Below are 22,441 nucleotides of genomic sequence, written 5' to 3' on the forward strand. Positions count from 1 at the left end.
ATTTAAAAATTTATATAATAAAATTAATTTAAAAATTATAACAAAATAAGATGATTTATTTATAAATAATTATTTAATAAATTAATAACAATTTTTTTTTTATAAAATCATTTTTCACATAAACAAAAAAATAGATAAATATTATTTATCTTATAAATAAAAACCAATATGAAACTAAATTAATTTTATTAGTTGTAATTAATTAAAATAATTTAAAGAAAAATTGAAGATTAAGAACAATTAACATTATTTAACGTACATTTTTTTAATATTTTATTCATTTTATTGTGAAATTTGAACTTAAAGATTAATATTTTTCATCTTAAAATTTAGACAATAAAATTAATTTAAAAATTAAAATAAAACAAAATTATTTATTTTGTAATTAATTATTTAATAAATTAATAAAAAAAATTATTTTTTTAGACTCATTTATTCACATAAATTGATAATAGTTTTTTTTTTAATTGCAAAGTGCAAAAAAAATAATAATAATAGATAAATATTATTTATCTTATATTAAATATTATTTATCATTTCCAATTGGGAAATTTTTCTTTTTTAAGGGAATTCTCTTTCGGATTTTTTTTAATTTATTTATTTTTTATTTTGCAAATCATTTCCCATTTTTTGGGATTTTTTATTTTTATTTTTAATGGGAAATCGTCTCTTCCCTTTGGGATTTTTTTAAATGAAAAAAAAATTTGGAAAATCATATCCAATTGGGATTTTTTTTTTTTTTTAAGGGAATTCCTTTTCGGATTTTTATTTTTTATTTTTATTTTGGCAAATCACGATTTCCCTTTGGGATTTTTTTAAATTTTTTTTAAAAAAAATTGGGAAATCATATCCAATTGGGAATTTTTTTTTTTAAAGAGAATTCCCTTTTGGATTTTTATTTTTTATTTTTTATTTTTATTTTGGAAAATCATTTCCAATTTTTTGGGATTTTTTTAAATTAAAAAAAAAAATTGGGAAATCATATCCAATTTTTTGGGATTTTTTTTTAATGAGAAATTATCTCTTCAAGAGATGATTCTCTTTGGGATTTTTTTAAATTTAAAAAAAAAAAAAAAAGTTTGGGAAATCATATCCAATTGGGATTTTTTTTTTTAAGGGAATTCCCTTTTGGATTTTTATTTTTTATTTTTTATTTTTATTTTGGCAAATCATTTCCAATTTTTTGGGATTTTTTTTAAATTAAAAAAAATTTTGGGAAATCATATCCAATTGGGATTTTTTTTTTTTTTTTTTTTTTAAGGGAATTCTCTTTTGGAGTTTTTTTTTTTTTTTTGGCAAATCATTTCCAATTTTTTGGGATTTTTTTTAATGGGAAATTGTCTCTTCAAGAGACAATTTCCCTTTGGGATTTTTCTAAATTGTAATTTTTTTTTTTTTGGAAATCATATCAAATTGGGAATTTTATTTATTTTATTTATTTTTTATTTTTAAGGTAATTCCCTTTCGGATTTATTTTTTATTTTTTATTTTTATTTTGGAAAATCATTTCCAATTTTTTGGGATTTTTTTTTAATGGGAAATCATCTCTTCAAGAGACGATTTCCTTTTATAAATAATTGTATGAGTATATTTAATTTTTTAATTTTAAAATCCACTTTTAATATATTTTTATATAAAATTGTATTATTTCTTTTTATAATATATATAATTAATGGTACCAATTCCAATTAAAATTTGAAATTTCCTGCTTCATTTAAATAATTTCATGAGTTTATTACAAGACATTTGAATGACATTATATGGAAATAACTCAATGTTCATATTTAATGTTAAAAAAAAACTTTCATTTAAATAATTAAATTTTGAACTAGAACTTACAATATCATTGAGCGGTTGTGTTAGAAGACTCCCCTCTGTTAGGACATTTTCGCTGATTGTGACCCTCTTGTTTACAAAGCCCACATCGCACTTTAACACTTGGTTCTCTCCAATCCATTTCATTCCTAATCCTTGAAGATCTTGGTCTTCCTTTATCATGTACTAGAGTTGGATTAGGATAAACAATTGGAAAATTAGGCTCTGGCCAATAAGCTTGATGTGGAATTGGATTGAATTAAGGTGTATAGCAACAAGCATTTACATCCATCCTATAATGTTTGTCAACAAATTGCCAACTATCAATCCTTGCACGTGCACATACAACCAACACATGTGAACATGGTATACCAAATGATTGCCATTTATTACAAGTACATGTTCTTTTTTTCAATTTCACAATTTGTATATTGTTTCCTTTATCCATATGAAACCCATGGGGAGAAGTTGTAACTTCAAATATCTCATTTGAACGGTGAAAAATATTAGCAGTGTGTCCACTAGCCCTTGATTGATATTTTGTTATTTTGTTAATGACATAGGAAGTATACAAATCTCCATTTGCCATTTGAGTTTGTATCTCTGTTCGACGAGTCTCGAAATATGAAACACAACGATAGAAAGTTAATCAAACAAGAGTAGTGATAGGCAACATTCTAGCCCCTTTGAGCACTCCATTTATGCATTCAACAATATTTGTAGTCATCCACCCATACCGATGTCCTCCATCATGTGCCAAAGTCCATTTCTTTGTGTCCAACCTGTTAAACCATTCTAAGCATTTCTTATCTAATCGTTTTAACTCAGTCATACATGCCTCATACTTTCGTGGTTGATGTTAAGACCCTGCTCTATACACTAAGTTTTTTAACATCTTATTTCTATATTTATCATTGAAATTGCTTGCCACATGCCTAAGACAATATCGATGGTGTGCATAAGGCGAGCTCCAACCAACACTAGGATCCCTAATGGTGGCTTGTATTCCTGCATGATGATCTGAAATGAGACATATGCCTTCTCTTTGTGTGACTTGAGTCCTTAATGTATAAAGAAACCAAGACCAATTATCTGATGATTCATCTTCAACTATTGCAAATGCTAGAGGGAAGATATGACCATTAGCATCGATTGATGTTGCAATCAAAAGTTTCCCTATATATTTTTCATATAAAAAAGTACCATCTATTTGTATTATTGGTCTACAATGCTTAAATCCTTCAACACATGCCCCAAAAGCCCAGAACACACACATAAAACATTCATTTCCATTGCAACCTGCTAGTAATGATGTCTTCCAAACAACCTTAGTCCTAGGGTTAGTAAGTTTAATAATATTCATCCACCTAGGTAAAGTTTGGTAAGATTCATCCCAATCACCAAATATCCTTATCATTGCTTTCCTCTTTGCTTCCTAAATCCTCTTATAATGAACATTATAACCAAATTTATCTTTCACTATTTGATGTAATGCAGCAATTGAAATTGTGTGATCACTTTGGACTACATTTTGAACTTCTTGTGCAATGAAGGTTGAGCCTAATTGTGAGTGGTCTTGTGATAGTTTAGGGTAGATACAAGTGTGAGGACCTATGTACTTTGTTATCTCAAACAAACCATGACATTTACGACGACATGCACGAAGCCTCCAATTACAACCCTCAAACCATTTTTTACACTTTATAGCCTAAATATCTGGCTCGGATTCAATAACAATCAAATGTTGATTCCTACATATAGAATAACGTTTAACAACATATTGTAAGTCTACCTTACTCTCAAACCGCAAACCCTTAAACAATTCATCTGATTCATTCCATAAGCCAGTGTGTGCTATTAAATCCTTGTCAGCGATGGAGTTAATTACATCCCAATTCAATTCTCTAAATATTGGGGAAGGGACATCATGTTCACCACCACCTAGTAATGATGCATCATTTTCTGTATTTTCATTATCCTCCATGTCCATAATATCCTCATTACTATCATCTTCATCAAATAACTCCACATTGTCATCATCATTTCCAGGTAAAATATCAACATAATTTCCAACTGTCATTACAATTGACTCAGTAACCCTTGCCATATCTATCCTAACTATAGGTTCTATGTCATTATCATAACTTTGCATATACATACGGAAAGATCTGTTATTTTCTACCATATGTTGACTTGGACCTAGACTTTCAATATGCAATGGGGTAGTAAAGCTACTAAGCACGGAGTGATAATCAATGGAAGAAGTTTGACAATACATTTCAATAGTATTTGGAGGAGGAGATTGTGTGACAACGGTAAACATTATCCTTACATCACCATCATCTCGAATAGGCAAAGGGACATAATTAACAGTATCATTTCCATTTGGAAAGGGAACTAGATATCAGAACACCATATTTAACTTGGTGTAAATACGATTAATATTCAAAGCATGACACAATTTTTCTTATAACTCATCAAATGTTATCATACTATTGATTAAAACACCTTTATCAGGAGGACGATTATAACTTACCCAAATTCACAATCAATAATTTCACCCCTAGTATAGCACAACACCGTGGTGTAACCATCCATTATCAAACCTATTCAAAAGATCAACAAAAAAGTATCATCATCAAAAAACTTTATGATAATAAATAATATATATTTTGCAAATCTATTTTACTAATATTATGGTGCATTGTCCATTACAATATATTTCTTTTCTTTTTTAAAAATGAATATTTAAATGTATATAATATAACATTTTAAATGTGCATTTACATATTATATAAGATAAGACCAACTCTTGGACAATGTTTTACTTATATTTCTTATATTTTTATATTTTTTTTAATTAATATTATATGCAAAAAAATAATTTAATACTAACAACCATTACTAAATCTATTTATTTTCTTTTATTATATATTCTAACATTTTACTATTATCTATTTCTTTTCTTTTTTAAAATAGATATGAAATGTATATAATATTTGAATATTTGAATATATATATATAATATGGTTACTATTTTATATTATACACAATTATTTTATATATATATATATATATATATATATATATATATATATATATATATATATTAAAATATCCAATTAAATAAATCAAATAATATTTTAAATTTATTTCTACTTTAATTTGTTTTTAATTTTTAGCTCTCAATTTCTTACAAGAATTTTTTCAATAATTTAAGTCTAATGTTAATTTTTATAAAATATAGAATACAAATTCAAAATTTCGAATAATGTTCTACTTATATTTCTTATATTTTAATATATATATATATATATATATATATATATATAATAATGTATGCAAAAAAATAATTTCAAAATAATTTCACACTAATAATATTATATATTATAACATTTTACAATTATATATTTCTTTTCTTTGTTAAAATGGACATTTAAATGTATATAATATTTTAATATTTTAATATTTAAATATATATTATATACCTTTAATACTCACGCTTACTATGTTATATAATAGAAAATTACTTTTATATATATATATATATATATATATATATATATATATATATTATACATTAAAATATCCATTTAAATAAATCAAACAATATTTTAGTTTTATTTCTACTTTTATTTATTTTTATTTTTTAGCTCTCAATATCTTACAAGAATTATTTCAATAATTTAAGACTAATATTAATTTTTTTACAATATAGAAGATAAATTCATAATTTAGGATAATGTTCTACTTAAATTTCTTATATTTTAATATTTCTTAAATAATATTAAATGCAAAAAAAATAATTTAACACTAACCACCATTACTAAATTTATTTATTTTATTTTATTATATATTCTAACATTTTACAATTATATATTTCTTTTTTTTTATTTTTTAAAATGGATATTTAAATGTATATAATATTTTAATATTAAAATATATATTAGATACATTTAATAGTCACGGTTACTATTTTATATTTGTGTTAAATTACTTTATATATAATAAATCAAATAACATTTTGGTTTTATTTTTCCTTTTATTTATATTTTTATTTTTATTTTTACATCTCATTGTTTTACAACAATTTTGTCAATTATTTAACACTATTATTAATTTTAAAAATATATAAGATCAATTCATAATTTTGGATAATGTTGTATTTGTATTTTTTAAATTTTAATATTTTTTAAAATCATATATTATGCAAAATATATAGAAATATAATTATTCTATTATTATTATTTTTCATCCTCATTTTATCAATATTTTATTTTATTTTTAAATTTTAATTTTAATATTTTATTGATAAACATAAGCAATAATCCTATTATTTAATATTAATTAAATAAACTAATATCATTTTTATTTTTTTTAATGATTTAATTCATTTATCTAATTTACAACAAATAATATTCTAACAAAATTATCATAAATCAAATAAATTTAAAAAAAAAAATACATGTAACAACAAATATCTATCATGCATTACACAATAAATATGAAATAAAGACAAAAATATTACCTACCAATAAAAACTGATATAATAATAAAAACTATAGATCATAAAATAAAATAAAGCAAAAATATTATCTTATGAGATATGCTCAAAGTCTACCAAAGATGGAAGGTGAAAAACTGAGAAGTGAAAATTTGAGTTTCAAGTGGGAAGAGGGGGAAAATGTAAGTGAATAAGTTTGAAGGTGAAAATTATAAAGAAAAAGTTTGAAAGTGAAAATGAGAATAAAGAAGGTAATTTATAGTGTATGAGAAGTTGTAAAAAGGTATGATGAGTGGTTAAAGTTTGAGTTTCAAATGGAATTGGTAGAGTGTAACGGTATGATGCCAAACGTTTTTCTTCAAAATAGCAAACGGGCTAGCTATGATAGCAAACGGGTCAGCTATGATAGCAAACGGTCTTGTTCAAAATAGCAAACGGGCTAGCTATGGGCTAGCTATTGGGGAATGTTTTTTTTTCTTTTTATTTTTGCCAAATGGTACGATTTCACATTAAATAAAGAATAAATATTTTTTTAAGAGAAATCGTCTCTTAAAAGACAATTTCACTTAAATTTTTTTTCATGAATTTTTTTTTTAATTTGGGATTTTTTTTAATTTATTTTTAAAAAATGTTAACTTTTTTTTAAAGGGAAATAGTCTCTTCAAGAGACGATTTCCCTTTGGGATTTTTTTTTTATTTGGGATTTTTTAAAAAAATTATTTTTTGTAATATTAAATTTTTTTAATGGGAAATCGTCTCAAAAGATTTACATTAGGGAATTTTTTTTTTAATTTGGGATTTTCTTAATTTTTTTTAAAAAAAATATTTTTTTTAATGGGAAATCGTCTCTTGTTTTTTTTTAATTTTTTTTTAAATATTATTTTTTATTAATGGGAAATCGTCTCTTCAAGAGACGATTTCCTTGAAATTTTTTTAAAAAAATTAGTTTCCAATTTTTTTTGTAATATTAATTTTTTCTTTTAATTTGGGAATTTTTTTAAAATTAATTTTATAATATTAATTAAAAAAAAATTAAGGAAAATCATCTATTCAAGAGACGATTTCCCTTTTAAATTTTTATTTATTTTTTAAATTGGAAAATCGTCTCTTGAAGAGACGATTTCCTTTGAATTTTTTTTTCTCGTTTATAATTTTTTTGTAATATTAATTTTTTCTTTTAATTTGGGATTTTTTTAAATTATTTTTTATAATATTAATTTAAATTTTTTTAAATTAGTTTCCAATTTTTTTCTTTTAATTTGGGATTTTTTAAAAAATATATATTTTTTATAATATTAATTTTTTTTTTAAAAATGAGGGAAATCGTCTCTTGAAGAGACAATTTCCCTTTGATTTTTTTTTAAAAAAAAATTAGTTTCCAATTTTTTTCTTTTAATTTGGGATTTTTTAAAAAAAAAAATTATTTTTTATAATATTAATTTAAAAAAAAAATTTAAGGGAAATGTCTCTTGAAGAGACCATTTTCCTTTGAATTTTTTTTAAAAAAATTAGTTTCCAATTTTTTTGTAATATTAATTTTTTCTTTTAATTTGGGATTTTTTAAAATTATTTTTTATAATATTAATTTAATTTTTTTTAATTAGTTTCCAATTTTTTTCTTTTAATTTGATTTTTAAAAAATATTTTTTATAATATTAATTTTAAAAAATAATTTTAAGGGAAATCGTCTCTTGAATAGAAAAAAAAAATTGGAAACTAATTTAAAAAAAAAAATCAAAGGGAAATCGTATCTTGAAGAGACGATTTCCCTTTTGAATTTTTTTTTTTTAAATGGAAATAAAATCGTCTTTTTAAAATACGATTTTGGTTTTAAAAAAAAATATATCCATTCATTTCTCTCCTACATGACAAATTGGAATAACTTCTTCTACTACAATAATTTAAGAATAATTTTTTTAAATTACCATACTAAGAGTCCGTGCAATAGCATCAGTAGAGACTTAAAGTTTGTTCAATCTTATAATTTTAGGGTAACAAAAAGGGGAAATTTTTCATGGAAATCAGGTGCTCAACAATCGTATATCCTCGATCAAACTGTTCAAGTTACAGGATGAGGACCCACTGTCACCCACACATTTTTTAGCTAATGTGGCTAAGGTATCAGCTGCCTCCATGAATTCATCCCTCTTTTCTACCATTAAATCTCTCACCATCTTCTCAACGGTAACTCTATCGCAACTGTCTTTCATGTCCATTCCAAGCTTCCAAACATGGCTCACGAACCTACTGTTGATCTGCTGGTCAGCAAAGTAGGGCCAGCATATCATTGGCAGGCCCTCCACTATACTCTCAAGCGTGGAGTTCCACCCACCGTGGGTCAGAAACCCACCCACGGCTGGGTGTTTCAGAACCTCTTCTTGGGGAGCCCAGCCCACTACATAACCCCTATCTTTTGTCCCTTCCAAGAGTTCTGCCGGAGTCTGACGCTCTTCATCTTTTCCGACAAGAGCATCTGGTCGTATGACCCAGAGGAAGCGGCTACCGCTGTTGACCAAACCGTGCCAGAACTCTCTCAGCTCCTCCTTTGTAATAATTGCAAGACTACCAAAGCTTACGTAGATAACAGATTTTGAGGGCTGGCGGTCAAGCCACGGTATGCAGCTTCTGTCTTCTTCCCAGAAACTGTTGGAAGACTGGGACGTGGAAGTTTCAGTTGCGAGCTTGGTTTTGAGGAGTGCGTGGAGAGGTCCAATGGTGTAGGTTCTCGGACAGTGATTGCGTATTTGAGAGAGAATCGGCCCTTCTAGGTCATCAAACGTGTTGATAACGAGCGCGTGGGCTCGATGGGTTTGTCGAGTATTTTTCATGAGATTTTGGAGATCTGGGTCATCCACGTCTTTGAGCAGCAGCAACTTGGGAGGTCTCGACGTCGAAGAAAGCCTTCCATGCCAGGCACACTGGCTACCAGCCGATCCATATCACCACCTGGAGATTAGTCTAGCCAGTTTGTAATTAACCAGGGGAAAAAAAAAAGAGAAAGAAGGGAAAAAAAAAAAAACAGAAACGAAGATAAAGAGCGTTTCTAATGGAATCCAAATCAGAAAGTGAACCTCTGAAAGGGACTTCGCCAGCTTCAATGAGTTGGGGTAAAGAGAAATATGCCCAGAAGGAACAAGCACTGATAGCACGGAAAATAATGACGGGAAGTCCGACTTCGTTGGCAACATCAATTGCGAAACTCATGAGCCCATCTGCTATGACACAGGTCAGAGGCGAGCGCGTATCAGAAGCACTCCGGCACCACGAAATCATCATCTTCATAAAAAGTGGTTTGGTTGTAGTTTTCACTCCATCAACTATATCCAAGAATTGTTCAGCGGTGCGAGGATGCTCCATCGGCAGCCCATCGGATATTGTCTCAAACCGAAAGCCGGGATAGCGTGAGAACCTGGCCTGAATATTGGAATAAGAGAGGAGGCGGCGGTGGGGGTAGTGGCAGTTGAGGAAGGTGACTTGGATGCCGGCAAGGCAAAGAAGTTCGGCGAGCTTGAGCATGGAGTTGACGTTGCCTTGGATGGGGAAAGGGAAGATGAGGACATGAGGAGAGCCCGACCCTTGATCCATCCGACTTTTAGTTGACTATGATCTTTGTGTGATTTCCTGGTGGATACATGGCTTGTAACTTGTAATGCATATATAGATAGGCTCATTGCTGGTCTTTGCCGTTCCTACCACTACTTTCTTGAGGACCATTCATCATTTAGCCATATATGATGAAGGACGGGCACACTGCTACTCTATGTCGTATCCCGTTGTTACTTTCTCAAGGGTCCACTGGTGGCCCCCAGCAGATTATTAATATTGTATCAGGAAAGTTTTATTGGCACGCTATGTTGATAAAGTTTTAGCCTTCGCTTACGACCGCAAACCTATCTCCAGTCACAACCATTTGAGGTCAACATGTTATCAATAAGTCTTAAATTACTTTTTATCTTTTTCCAAAAGTGCTTTCGTGGACATGACAGCCCCATAGAAAACCAACTATTCTTTTATTCCACTTAAAATTCGCTTATGTAACAAAAATAAAGGGAAAATTTTGTAAAACAAAAACACATGGGAGAATACAAATCATTACATCAAATCCTTTGGATTGCCTATACATGACCAATCTATCAAAAACAATAATAAGCCATCAAATGTATAGCAAATTAGAAAAGACTAGACCAATGACTTAGCCAAAAATTTCGATGGCCTTGATCTCAGCCTTCTTCACCTCTTCCTTCGGCACCGTCATAGTCAGCACGTCATTCTCCATGCTAACTTTGACCTCATCTGTCTTGGTATTTTCTGGCAACCTGAATCTGCAAAGGAACTTCACACTGCTCCTCTCGACGCGATGCCACTTGTCGTCCTTCTCCTCCTACTCCTTACTCCTCTCTCCACTAATTTGAAGGAGTCTTCCCTCTTCAACCTCTACTTTCACTTCCTCCTTTTTCACCCCTGGAAGATTCGCCCTAAAAACATGAGCTTCTGGCGTCTCTTTCCAATCAATTCAATTGTTGGTGAAGGCCGAGGTTTCGCCTACAATGTTGGGAATGTTGGAAAGAGAGGTGCTAAATGGAAAGCCTTCGAAAAGATCCCAAAGGCCTAGAAAGAAGGGATCGAAGATGCTGCTTCATCGGCCACCACCCAGAACACTTGGAATGAGCGACATTTTCTATGAATGTTGAATCGATTTGCTTTCTTGGACGAACAATTTCTTGATGATCAAACTAATGGAGAGGACTTGCTATATATTGGACGTGATAGAGAACTATGGCACTTTCTCGACGTTTCCAAGATATTTCCTGTTTGGATAGGAACTTGACATTTCTACAATCTTCTACCACCTTCCATAGATACCTATACTTTTTCAACCAGACCTTAATCCACAATCTCAGGTCCATTTCCAAATATCCTTACCGGCACCAGCCCAAACGGGACTACTAGGCTTTTCAAGCCCATCGATTACTTTTCGTCAATCACACGCTCCTCTTGGGCTTACTTTTGTTCTTTTTGAAAAATGTCTGCCCCTTTTTATTGATTATTTTTTAGTTAAAGAAATGGTGAAATCAAATGGACTTGCATTTAAAATCTTGTGCGAAAGATACCTAGTGCAAATATTAATAATTCTTTTATTATTATTTGGGAAAATAGGGATAAAATACTATAAAATAAAAATACTATAAAATAAAAATACTTCAAAAATATGAATAACTTTCTAGTTTTTGATTTTAAAAGACTAAAATATATATTATAAAATCATAATGCCATATAAACAAAAAATTTAATATTACAAAAATAAAATATTATATAAATTTGTATTCTAGCAATATATATTTATATTCCAATAGTATTTCAAAACATAATAAATTTAAAGTCCTTTCTTAAGGTAAAAAAAGAATCTAGCATGTGCAAAATGCTTTAACTCGTATATACTCTCATTCGATAAATTTAGATTTGATCATATTTTTCCAAGTACACCCATTGTTGGGAGAGATAATATTATTTGAGGATGTTGATTGATATCTATAATAGGGTTAGACTAACAATTTTGTTTGCTACTTCATAACAAAACCTTGAAGTTTTTGTTTCAATAGTATATAATAAAATCTTTATTCAATTTTAATGTGAGAAAATAAGAAGATAAGATGTTCTAACAATAAAAGTTGTAGGACGTTGAATGTCAAGATATTATTGAGCTCTTGAAGATTAAGGAGAGTTATACCATTGTAAACCCCTTAAAAAGACCAATGTTTTTATTTATTTATTGGATTTAGTTGGGACCACCCGAGAGAGGGGGGAGCTTTCTTTTTTTGGTAGGATGGGGAGGACCCCTTTCTAAAAAAAGGGCAGCTTCATAGACACGGCAAAAAAAAGGGCATGGATGGTCAGGTTGGTGGTTGAGGATGCCATGCCTGCTGATGGAGGAACAGTAAAGAAGCAGGTGATGGCTTGAAACCGGCTGGTGAGAGGGGGGAGGGTTAGGTTGAGGCAAGGAGAGGTGTGTGGTTCTCTGGGGAGGGGAAGAAAAGGAAACCAGAGTAGAGAGTGGCCAGAGAGAGAAAGAGAGAACTGAAAAAGCAAGTTTGTTTAAGGAGGAGGACCAAAGAAAATAAGCTAGAGGTCTGAAAAAGGTTGGAGTAGAAAGTAAGTCGTATCATCTTCGCCTGAAGACTCAGGTATGACCCTTATGAGTATTTTCACTTTGTATTTCTTGTTTTTCTTCTCTTTCATATTGCTGAGTTTAAGCATATTCTACTGGGTTTTGTTATCATGTTCGCTCTACTCTATTCGCACTCTGGTTCCTCTGTTTTCTCTCTCAAATGACTAGAATATGGTTTACCTTTTTCTTTTTTTGAGTTTGATGTTTGAGTAAATACATGAAAGCTGACTGCTCATCCCACTAACTGGCAAGACCCCACCTCTGCAAACGGCCACAACCCAGAAACAGTTGCCCAAACAGGCTCCCCTGCACGAATCTTGAGTTACACCTCACCAAATATCCATGATACTCACCCGCTCACCCCCATGCACCCCTATCTTCATACCCATTTTCTTTCAAACCTGTCATACATGCCCGGTACCACCTTTCCTCTCTCTACATTTTCCATGCCCACTTCTCTTTCTAATTCTCCACTCTTTCACCCTCACCACCCTCTCATTTCCATCATCCCCTCCACGTGCATGAGGACTGTACATGCATGTCGCCACCCTTCCTCTCTTCATCACCACATTTTCTCTCTCTAAAGCACCTCTCCATTTCGCTCCTTCTCTATCTTCCTCTCTGTAGATTCTCTCTCTAGGTTATCAATGGGTACGCGAATTCCACCTCACCAGCTTAGCAATGGCCTTTACGTGTCTGGGCGGCCGGATCAGCACAAGGAGCGACAGCCGACGACAGGGTCACGTGCAGTGCCGTATACCGAAGGTGACGTGAAGAAATCCGGCGAGCTCGGAAAAACGTTGGATATTGCGGTCGTGGATCCATCAGCCGGCGGACCCCCGCCTTTGAAGCCCTCTCGGCATTCGTCCTCCTCACAGCACACCAGCGGATCGGTCCGATCCGGCCCAAACTCAGGGCAGCTACCGAAGCTCTCGAACTCGGGGCCGATCCATAAGAAATCTTCCGGTCCCATGCCGCTGCAGCCAGCGGGACTTATAACCTCCGGTCCGCCCGGTTCCTCCGGTAGCGTCGGGGGGCGGCATTCAGGGCAGTTGGAGCCTTCAGGTTCGATGGGGAAGACGGTGTACAGTTCGTCAGTGATGAGCTTGAACGAGGAGGCGAAGTTCGGGTTCAAGGTGTCGAAGACGGTAATGTGGGTTTTTCTGGTGGTGGCGGATTTGGACTTGCCTATGATGGAGATGGGTTTTAGGCTTGCCCATGGGTGGAGGTTTGAGCCCAAGCCCAAGTTTGTGATAGAAATGGATTTTGGGCTTGCCCATGATGAGGATATTGGGCTTGAGTTTGGAGCCCAGCCCAAGCATATTGATGAAGGGCCCCATTACTCCCCACGCCTGCCACCCTCATTAAGGTGGCCCATGTCCACGTCAAGTTGGCCCATTAGGCTGCCCCAAATTCTAAATCATTTTCTAAAAACCTCTAATATCCATAATTAATTAATTTATTCATTCCCTTTTATTTGCTATCTTAGTTTATGTCTACCAATTTAGTTAGCTCAACTTGAATACAATTAAAGGACAAATTATTAAGGTTGGATATCCTTTCAAAACACAAAATAATTTATATTTCACATTTCCTTCTTTAATTATGTCTAATCACCATATATAAAAAACTTTTGTATAAATTAATTTATATTGGACTCAAAGAATTTTCTACATTCTAAATTTTAAATCCCATTTTCAAAACTTAGGTCTTTAAGTAATTTTTCAAAAATCCCATGTCTTAATTTAATTCTTCAAATATTCATTTAAATTTTATTTTCATCAATTAGAATTATAATTCTGTTTTTATCTAGTTATTTAAAGTCTAATCCTTCAAAAATTCCGTGTTTTAATTTAATCTTTCAATCCTAAAAATTCTACAATTCATCTAAATCTTATTTTCATCAATTAGAATTATAATCCCGTATTTGTCTAGTTATTTAAAGTCTAATCCTTCAAAAATTCCAATATCATAATTTAACTTTCAATCCTAAAAGTTCCACTATTCGTCTAAATGTTATTTTCTTTAATAAAAATTAGTATCCTATATTTATTTACCTATTTAAAATCCAACCCTTCAGAAATCCGATGTCCTAACTTAATTGTCAAACCTAATTAGTATTATTATCCTATACTAGTTTATTTATTAACAATCCAATCCTTCAAAAAAAAATCTAATGTCATAATTTAAGCTTTCAATCTTAAAAGTTCCACTATTCGTCTAAATATTATTTTCTTTAATTAGAATTAGTATCTCATATTTATTTACTTATTTAAAATCCAACCCTTCAAAAATCCGATGTCCTAACTTAATTTTCAAACCCTAAAAATTCTACTATTCTTTTTTTATTCGTTTAAGTGTTATTTTCGTTAATTAGTATTATTATCCTATATTAGTTTATTTATTAAAAATCCAATCCTTCAAAAAAATCCAATATCATAATTTAACTTTCAATCTTAAAAGTTTCACTATTCGTTTAAACGATATTTTCTTTAATTAGAATTAGTATCTCATATTTATTTATTTATTTAAAATCCAATCCTTCAAAAATCCGACGTCCCAATTTAATTTTTGGTCTAAAAAAATCCCACTATACATTTCTCATTCATTTAAATATCATTTTTGTTAATCGCTATTTCCACGTTTACTTATTTCTCTCTTCTAAAAATTCCAATAATTAAAGTTCAATTATTCAAAAATCTGACTTTCAAACTTAATTTTCAAGATCCCACTATTCACTTTCATCTGTTCAAACATCATTTTTGTCAAAATCCGATTTTCAAATTTAATTTTTAATCTCACAAATCTCACTATTCACTTTCATCCGTCTAAATATTGTTTTTGATTAATTAGTAACATTATTCTATACTTACCTATTTATTTCTCTTAAAGATCTCAATCATTAAAGTTTAATTCTTCAAAATTCTGATTTCTAAATTTAGCTACATGAAATTCCGATTGTCCTATCTCCGAACTTAATTTTCACTTCTCGATATTCCAATTTTCGTATTTATCCAGTTACTCATTTATTGTTATCGTTATTATTGTTACCATTTTATTCATTCGTTTCTAAAAGGTCCGCCTTCAAATGATTTTCAAGATTTCCAATTTTTATAAATCAACTTTCATAATTTCTACTTCTCAAATAACTTACAACTCTGATCCCTTTCAAAATTTAACTCCCAAAGTCCCAATTTTCATAACTTAATTTTTCTTAAAAATCCCGAACTTTTAAATAATTCTTCAAAATCCCAATTTGCTTTCAAATTTAATTTCTAAAATTCTCATTCTTACATTTAATTCCTAAGAATCCAATTTTTAAATAATCTCCAAAACTCCAATTTTCAAATAATCTCTAAGATTCCAATTTTCAAATGTATTTCAAAAATCCAGTTTTCCTTCGAACAATTTTAATCCTTGTTTAGTGATGCATGTGATATGTTTCGTGCTCTATATTATGCACTGACTCCATTTCTATGATAACGCATTGTTCGTTCGTGGCCCAGGTACGCATCCACTCCTATTCTGGTCATTCTCTATTGCATGTTTCGATTCCCATATGCGCCTAATCGATTTGAGTATCCATTGATTTTCCTATTGATTGCCATGTCAGCTTCATTTTATTAGTAGAGACCCGACTTTAGGGACTTAGAGGGGTGCTACGGTCTTTACCGTGCCTTCTCGATAAGCAACCTGACCCCCGAGCCCGATCCGGTTTTTTGTAGATTACCTTTTCCAAAATAAGGAATCATACTAGGAGTTTTCTTTTTTATTTTGTTTACCCTTTAAAAAAAAAAAAAACAAAAATAAGTGACGACTCCAAGTCATTTTTTCAAACAATAGGATCATTTTTTAAACAAAAATTGAGCTCGCCATCAAATGGAAAACGCATGAGCCGAAATGCGGGGTCCACAACCATACATTATTTAATGGCAAAGTTTAAAGATACTTAAAGCTTACTATTTTAAGCTTCTAAACATATCAAAGAGAAATAATTTTGAGAACCCTAAAAATGTATTATCCTTCTTCAAAATTATCATCATTTCTCCCAATGGTTTCACTCTCTATCCCAACTTCTCATTTTAGGTGTACTTTTGTAATATCGTGCAAAAGATGGATGGTAAAGTTCTAAATTTCTTTCGAATGACATATTTTTTCTAATTGTGATGAATTGTTTATTTATTTGAATGATAAATTATAAATATTGATGTCTTCTATATATTTGTTAATTTGAGCATCCTGTTAAAACTCAATATATATTTACTAACTCAAACTTAACCCAATTTTAGAAAAATAAGATTGAATTGGGATTAAGCAAATAAAATTTAATTATGAGTGAGTTGATTGATAACTCAAACTAATCCAATCAAATTAAACCCTAAATTATATAGTATTGCTAACTTTATTATAAGTCTTCAAAATGAAATATGTGATCTATTAAATTTTCTGAGAAATTGGTGGAATTTGATTTAGATAAGTTTGTAACTAAGCGAGAAATTAAATAGAGTTAATTGATTTTCATTAAATTCAGATCTTTTTTTTTTTTTTTTTGGCCTAAACAACTCAATTTCTCATGTATATTATTTGGTTTGGTTCAATTCATTGGCTTTGAGACAAAATTGAGCTTTTATATTTTCTTTCCACATTTGGCATTAAAGTGATCAATATTACCATATTATGCTCAAGAATAATAATATTATGTTATAATTCTAATTGTATCAATGTAAGGTGATCACTTTAAAGAGAGGTGGATAGGGTGATGGTCATTTTTTGTAAATTTAATGATTATATAATGGAAGCGACAATTGCAAGCAATAATATAATAAATATTATAATTTGAGAAAATTGGGATAAGAAATAATAAAATTAAAATATTTCAAAAATAAGAGTAACTTTCTAGTTCTTAAATTAAAAAAAAAAAACTATATTTTATTTAATATAAGAAGACTTGTCACTAAAAATTACATTATAAAATCAAAATATTACATAAGCAAAAATTTCAATAGTATAAAAACCAAATATTATATAAATATACAACTTAGTGTAACTAATTTAACTCCTGAAATTATTTATAAATATTTTTTATGAAATCCTAAAATTTATAATATTTCTTTTCATCGGTCCACTTGATAACTTCAATTTTTTAAAATATTTTCTCATAATTTTCAACACCAATTTAACTTTTATAAGAACTTTGTTTTTTTTTTTTTACTTCATATTTTACATTAAAATTAGTATTTTATGTGTTTTATATTTTTTTTTAAGATTTTAATCAATATATTCTTGCAAATATTCTATTGTATTTTTGTTTCTTTCTATTAAATTCATGTTGAAAGACTGAGCTCAAAACATATTGAAATGCAAAAAGCATGAAACCACGACTGCTAAATGTTGTAAAGATGAATATGACTAAACTCATTTAGAATTTGACTTTTTTTAAGCCCTCATTTTATTTGTACTAAGTTAAATCAACTAATGTCGTATTCATGGAATCTTCTTTAGAGTGTATAGAAGCTCTAGGAAGCATGATACCATGTCCTACTTTAGGTTACATCAAACTTAGAGCAAAAATCAAGAAATCCATACCATAGAGGTCATTCAATACAAAACACATAAGCTCCTAAAGAGAGGCCAACTTGTTTTGATGTCTAATATAGATAACCGTTTAAAATATCAACAATTTGTAAATATCAAATTGAAATTTCAAGGTCCTTATATATATATATATATATATATAATTTAATCAAATTTTAAGTTTTAAAAAATTCAAAAATTTTGGGCTAATTGTTTTACCCATTTTTTTGGCCCAGCCCAAAATTTCCAGCCATGGTGGTGTAAGGCAGGGTTATAGACCCGTTAGGCTATGCTTGACAATAAAAAGGTAGTGGGCCAATCTGTGGATTAAAATAGAGGTGGATGAAGGAAGGTGGTAGAAGATTGTAGAAATTTCAGTCTCCTACCCACCAAATCCAGAATGGGGCAAAAGAATGTCAGAAGAGTCCCGATAACACCAGAATCCCGTGTTACGTCCTATATATACCAATCTCCTACACATCAGTTTCATCATCAGAAGATAATCATTAGAGCTTGCGTCTGAAAATTTTCTAATTGCATCAGCTAATCAATTCAAAGATGTCGCTCATTTCAAGTGTTCTTGGTAGTGGCCGCCGAAGCAACATCTTCGATCCCTTTTCTCTGGACATATGGGATCCCTTTGAAGGGTTTCCCTTCACCACCCCTCTCGCCAACGTCCCCTCCTCGACTCGCGAGACCTCTGCCTTTGCAAACGCACGCATTGACTGGAAAGAGACTCCTGAAGCTCACGTCTTCAAGGCTGATCTTCCGGGGTTGAAGAAAGAGGAGGTGAAGGTTGAGGTTGAAGAGGGCAGAGTGCTGCAAATTAGCGGAGAAAGGAGTACGGAGCAAGAGGAAAAGAAAGACAAGTGGCATCGGGTGGAGAGGAGCAGCGGCAAGTTCCTTCGTCGGTTCAGGTTGCCGGAGAATGCAAAGATGGATGAAGTTAAAGCTAGCCTGGAGAATGGTGTGCTAACCGTGACTGTCCCAAAAGAAGAGGTGAAGAAGGCTGAGGTGAAGGCATCGAGATCTCTGGCTAAAGCCTTGAGTTGAATTCTAGTTTTGGTGTTCTGCGTTTTCGGTGGGTTCATCAATAATGTATGAAAATGATGCTTTCTTGCTTGTAATGTGTATGTATATGATCCAGCCATAAATGGAATCCTAATGTACGTTTTCTTTCAATAATAAACAACATTTTAAAATATTAATGCATAATACATTTGCATTTTAATTTTTAATCTCTAAATATTGTATTGCATTGATTTAATTTTTATTTCTTATTTTTAAATTCTTTAATTCCTAGTCTTACGACTCTTACCAATTCAATTTTATATAATTTTTTAAATTGTCTATTTATATAGGTCGAGACTGCAAGTCAGTGAGAGAGAGAAGGGGCGAGTGGCATCGGATGGAGAGGAGCTGCAGGAAGTTCCGTCGCCGGTTCAGGTTGCCGGAAAATGCAAAAGCGGATGAGACTAAAGGTAGCATGGAGAATGGTGAGCCTCGTCTGTGAATTAGAGACGTTTCCGCATTTAAGATGTTTGATGTCTACGTGTCTTTTGTTGGAATATAAATGAATAATATCATAAATGTCTGCCAAAGCCAGAAAACCAGAGATAGAACTTAGAGATATAGAGAGAATGATAGACGCAGAGCACCTGTTTGAGAGAAAACCAGAGAGATAAAATTGAAAATTTGAACAACCTACAGTGCACTGATAAGTGCTCTGTTTCTTGTATACAATAATTAGTTACAACTAATCAGCCTTCTAACAGACTGTAGTTTTCTAATTAACCATTTAACTGAATTTTCTTAACAGCTGATAAGCATACACAAACAGAATACTAGTTAGCGATTTGTTAGTTGTGGCAACATCCTTAACCGAGGGCATGTAGAAGCTCTCTGTTTTGACATCCTGAGAAGCTTTTCATTCATTCCATCTTCCACGTTGGGATTCATCCAGAGTCTGATTCACAGTAGTATATGTATTAATTATATGACTTAATAGTTAAAAATGGAGGAAAATAGAGGAAGTCTAGAAATTTTCTTTTAGGGAATGCATCATCTTGACAACTTACATGCCAACCAGTGTAGCGGTAATTGACCATCTTGTTAATTTCTCAACATCATCGACTTAAATCATTATGTTTACTTCACGCCTTATTTCCTTCTTGTCATGTTCTTTTTTTTTTTTTTTAAACATTCAGTCAGTTAGGGTGAATTCTCCAAAATTGCATCCTGACGACGCCCAGGGTTCTTCAAAATAACCACAATTTCGAGCTAAAAAGAAGAGGTCACTTAATTGATATTTCCAGAACAGAGGACACCCATATTCACAATGTTCATTAAGGACCCCACTAAAATTGCTTGCAAAAGACCCATCCGTACGAGGAAAATTATTCAACTATTAAAAAAAGAGATTTTAGCAATTGTTTTATGTATTCAAAAATTTCAAGATGTTTTCAACAAAAAATTTCTTTTTTGTTTGATTGTAAAAATGCCAAAGAAATTCTTCAAAAAGATGTTCAAAATATTGTTTCAAAACAAATTTTTGCAAGATGGCAAGGTATCTTGTCCGTTTTTTATTTTGAAATTGAATTTATCAAAGGTGATTCAAACTCTGTTCCTGATTTTCTCTCACATGAGTTTCTACAAGGAAAATGACCTCTCAAAAGCCCAAAGCCAATTCAAAAACCACAAAAGCCTCCTATGCAATGCCCCAAGTCCAACAAGAAAGGCTCAAATCTCAAAACCTGGATATGTTCCATGTTCTTGGAACTTTGCCTTCAAACCAATCCAAACAAACTTTTGCTCAAAAGGGCTCGTCAAGTCAAAGTCAACAATATGTGGCTAAGGCCTATGTGATGAAGGTACAGGTTCTTGAACCTTTTCAAATTTCAAACTTTAGGAAACCGAAAATTTAAAAAAAAAATTCCCATGGTAAATTTTTTCTTCAAAACAACTTAAAGAAAACTCGTAAATTTTATGAGTTTATCTTAGTTGATATAGATTATATAGAAATTTCTTATATTCAAAATGAATCCTTTACAAATATTTGTTATTCAAAATACACGATTTGCAAAGTTCTTTCTCAAAAAGCGTAGGGTCAATCTCCTGATACTCACAAAATGTTTTCTAAAAATTTCAGGCCAAAGTCATATGATTATCATGATTATATTGACACTTGGTACTTTACATTTTTCTTTCGCCCCTTTGATCACTCTTGGTTTTTCCATTGGGGTGATGAGATCAAAAATCAAAATGATTTTCCAAATTGGTTCCAAGGATGGTGGTTATTTTTTGGCGCCGTTAAGGACATTTTCTATCCTCAAATTCTTGAAGGATATCAATACTTTTCTGATCATGGAAGTCATTTGATTTTGGCTCCTTGTTCAAAAGTATTATTCTTCCTTTCAAGCTTTCGAATTCCTTGGATTCTTTGTTAAGACTTTGTTCTTTCACAAATGATTCCTGGTCCTGTATTGGTATAGAAAATAAATAGAAAGAATAACACTTCTATTTGATAATCAATAAGAACTTTGAAGAAATCTCTTGGTTGAATCTGGAGCAGTCACAATGGTCTCGCTTAAAACCCAGATAACTTTGACAAAGCTTCTAGAAAATTCATAAACTTTCAAAGAGGTTCCTTTGATGTACAATAAAAACTTAATGCATAGTTGAATTTGAAATCTAAAATTTCATTCAAAACATAAAATTTACGAGAACTTTGAATAAAATAAAACTTACAATCTTTGAAGCAAGCTTTACAATAGAGCTTTGAGGACTTTGAGCTTTCTTAATACAAGGCTATCTCATAGAGGGAAATCTCACTTGTTTTCTCTTTTTAAACTTTTCTCTCTAACTTCTGATGTTTTTCAATGAAAAGTGCGAGCCTTATATATACTCTTTGAGACATATTTGAATGCCTTTGAAATCCGTGAATCTGAAATCTTTCGAATCCACCGAAAGTTGATTATCTCCTTGTGCAGCTGTCTTTGAATTTGAAATACGGTTTTTGAAGCTCACCGTTTGAGTCCATCGTTTTGAAGAGCGGATATGCAGGAGCATTCTTCAAACCAAAATGCATCACATTCCATTCATAATGCCCAAATGGAACAGTGAATGCAGTTTTGTATTTGTCTTTTTTATGAAGTTGAATTTGCCAAAATCTAGATTTCATATCAAATTTTGAGAAAATTGAAGCATTATGAAGACGTCTTATAAGGTCTCTCTCTGTAAGTATAGGATACCTTATCCATTTGAGAACCTTATTCAAAATCTTGTAATTAATAACAACTCTCGGAGCACCTCTTTCAATTTTCGAACGCTTTTGAACATAGAAAACTACACAACTCCAAGGAGATTGGCTTTTTCTAATAAGA

The 22,441-nt window shown here is 30.9% G+C and overlaps 2 protein-coding genes and 1 pseudogene across 2 annotated transcripts; 1 reads left to right on the forward strand and 2 right to left on the reverse strand.

Moving 5' to 3' along the window:
- Positions 1-8,272: 8,272 nt before the first annotated feature.
- Positions 8,273-10,000, reverse strand: LOC100244462 (7-deoxyloganetic acid glucosyltransferase-like). Its single transcript, XM_002280434.5, is given in 3 exon segments — positions 8,273-9,185; positions 9,188-9,265; positions 9,391-10,000. Coding segments are annotated over 3 exon segments (1,437 nt in total). The 5' UTR covers positions 9,905-10,000; the 3' UTR covers positions 8,273-8,340.
- A 511-nt stretch (positions 10,001-10,511) lies between these two features.
- LOC100252965 (17.3 kDa class I heat shock protein-like) lies at positions 10,512-10,994 on the reverse strand (annotated as a pseudogene).
- Positions 10,995-18,417: 7,423 nt separating this feature from the next.
- Positions 18,418-19,833, forward strand: LOC100249611 (18.1 kDa class I heat shock protein). Its single transcript, XM_010660191.3, has 2 exons — positions 18,418-19,140; positions 19,421-19,833. Exon 1 carries the CDS (start codon positions 18,618-18,620, stop codon positions 19,110-19,112), a length of 495 nt encoding a protein of 164 aa, XP_010658493.1. The 5' UTR covers positions 18,418-18,617; the 3' UTR covers positions 19,113-19,140; positions 19,421-19,833.
- The last annotated feature ends 2,608 nt before the right edge of the window (positions 19,834-22,441 follow it).

The sequence above is a fragment of the Vitis vinifera genome, chromosome 13 (assembly GCF_030704535.1).
Source record: "Vitis vinifera cultivar Pinot Noir 40024 chromosome 13, ASM3070453v1".
In the NCBI taxonomy this organism is placed as follows: Eukaryota; Viridiplantae; Streptophyta; class Magnoliopsida; order Vitales; family Vitaceae; genus Vitis; species Vitis vinifera.

Excerpts from the sequence above, each read along its gene's own strand:
- LOC100249611 (XM_010660191.3), top strand. The coding sequence starts at position 18,618 with ATGTCGCTCATTTCAAGTGTTCTTGGTAGTGGCCGCCGAAGCAACATC.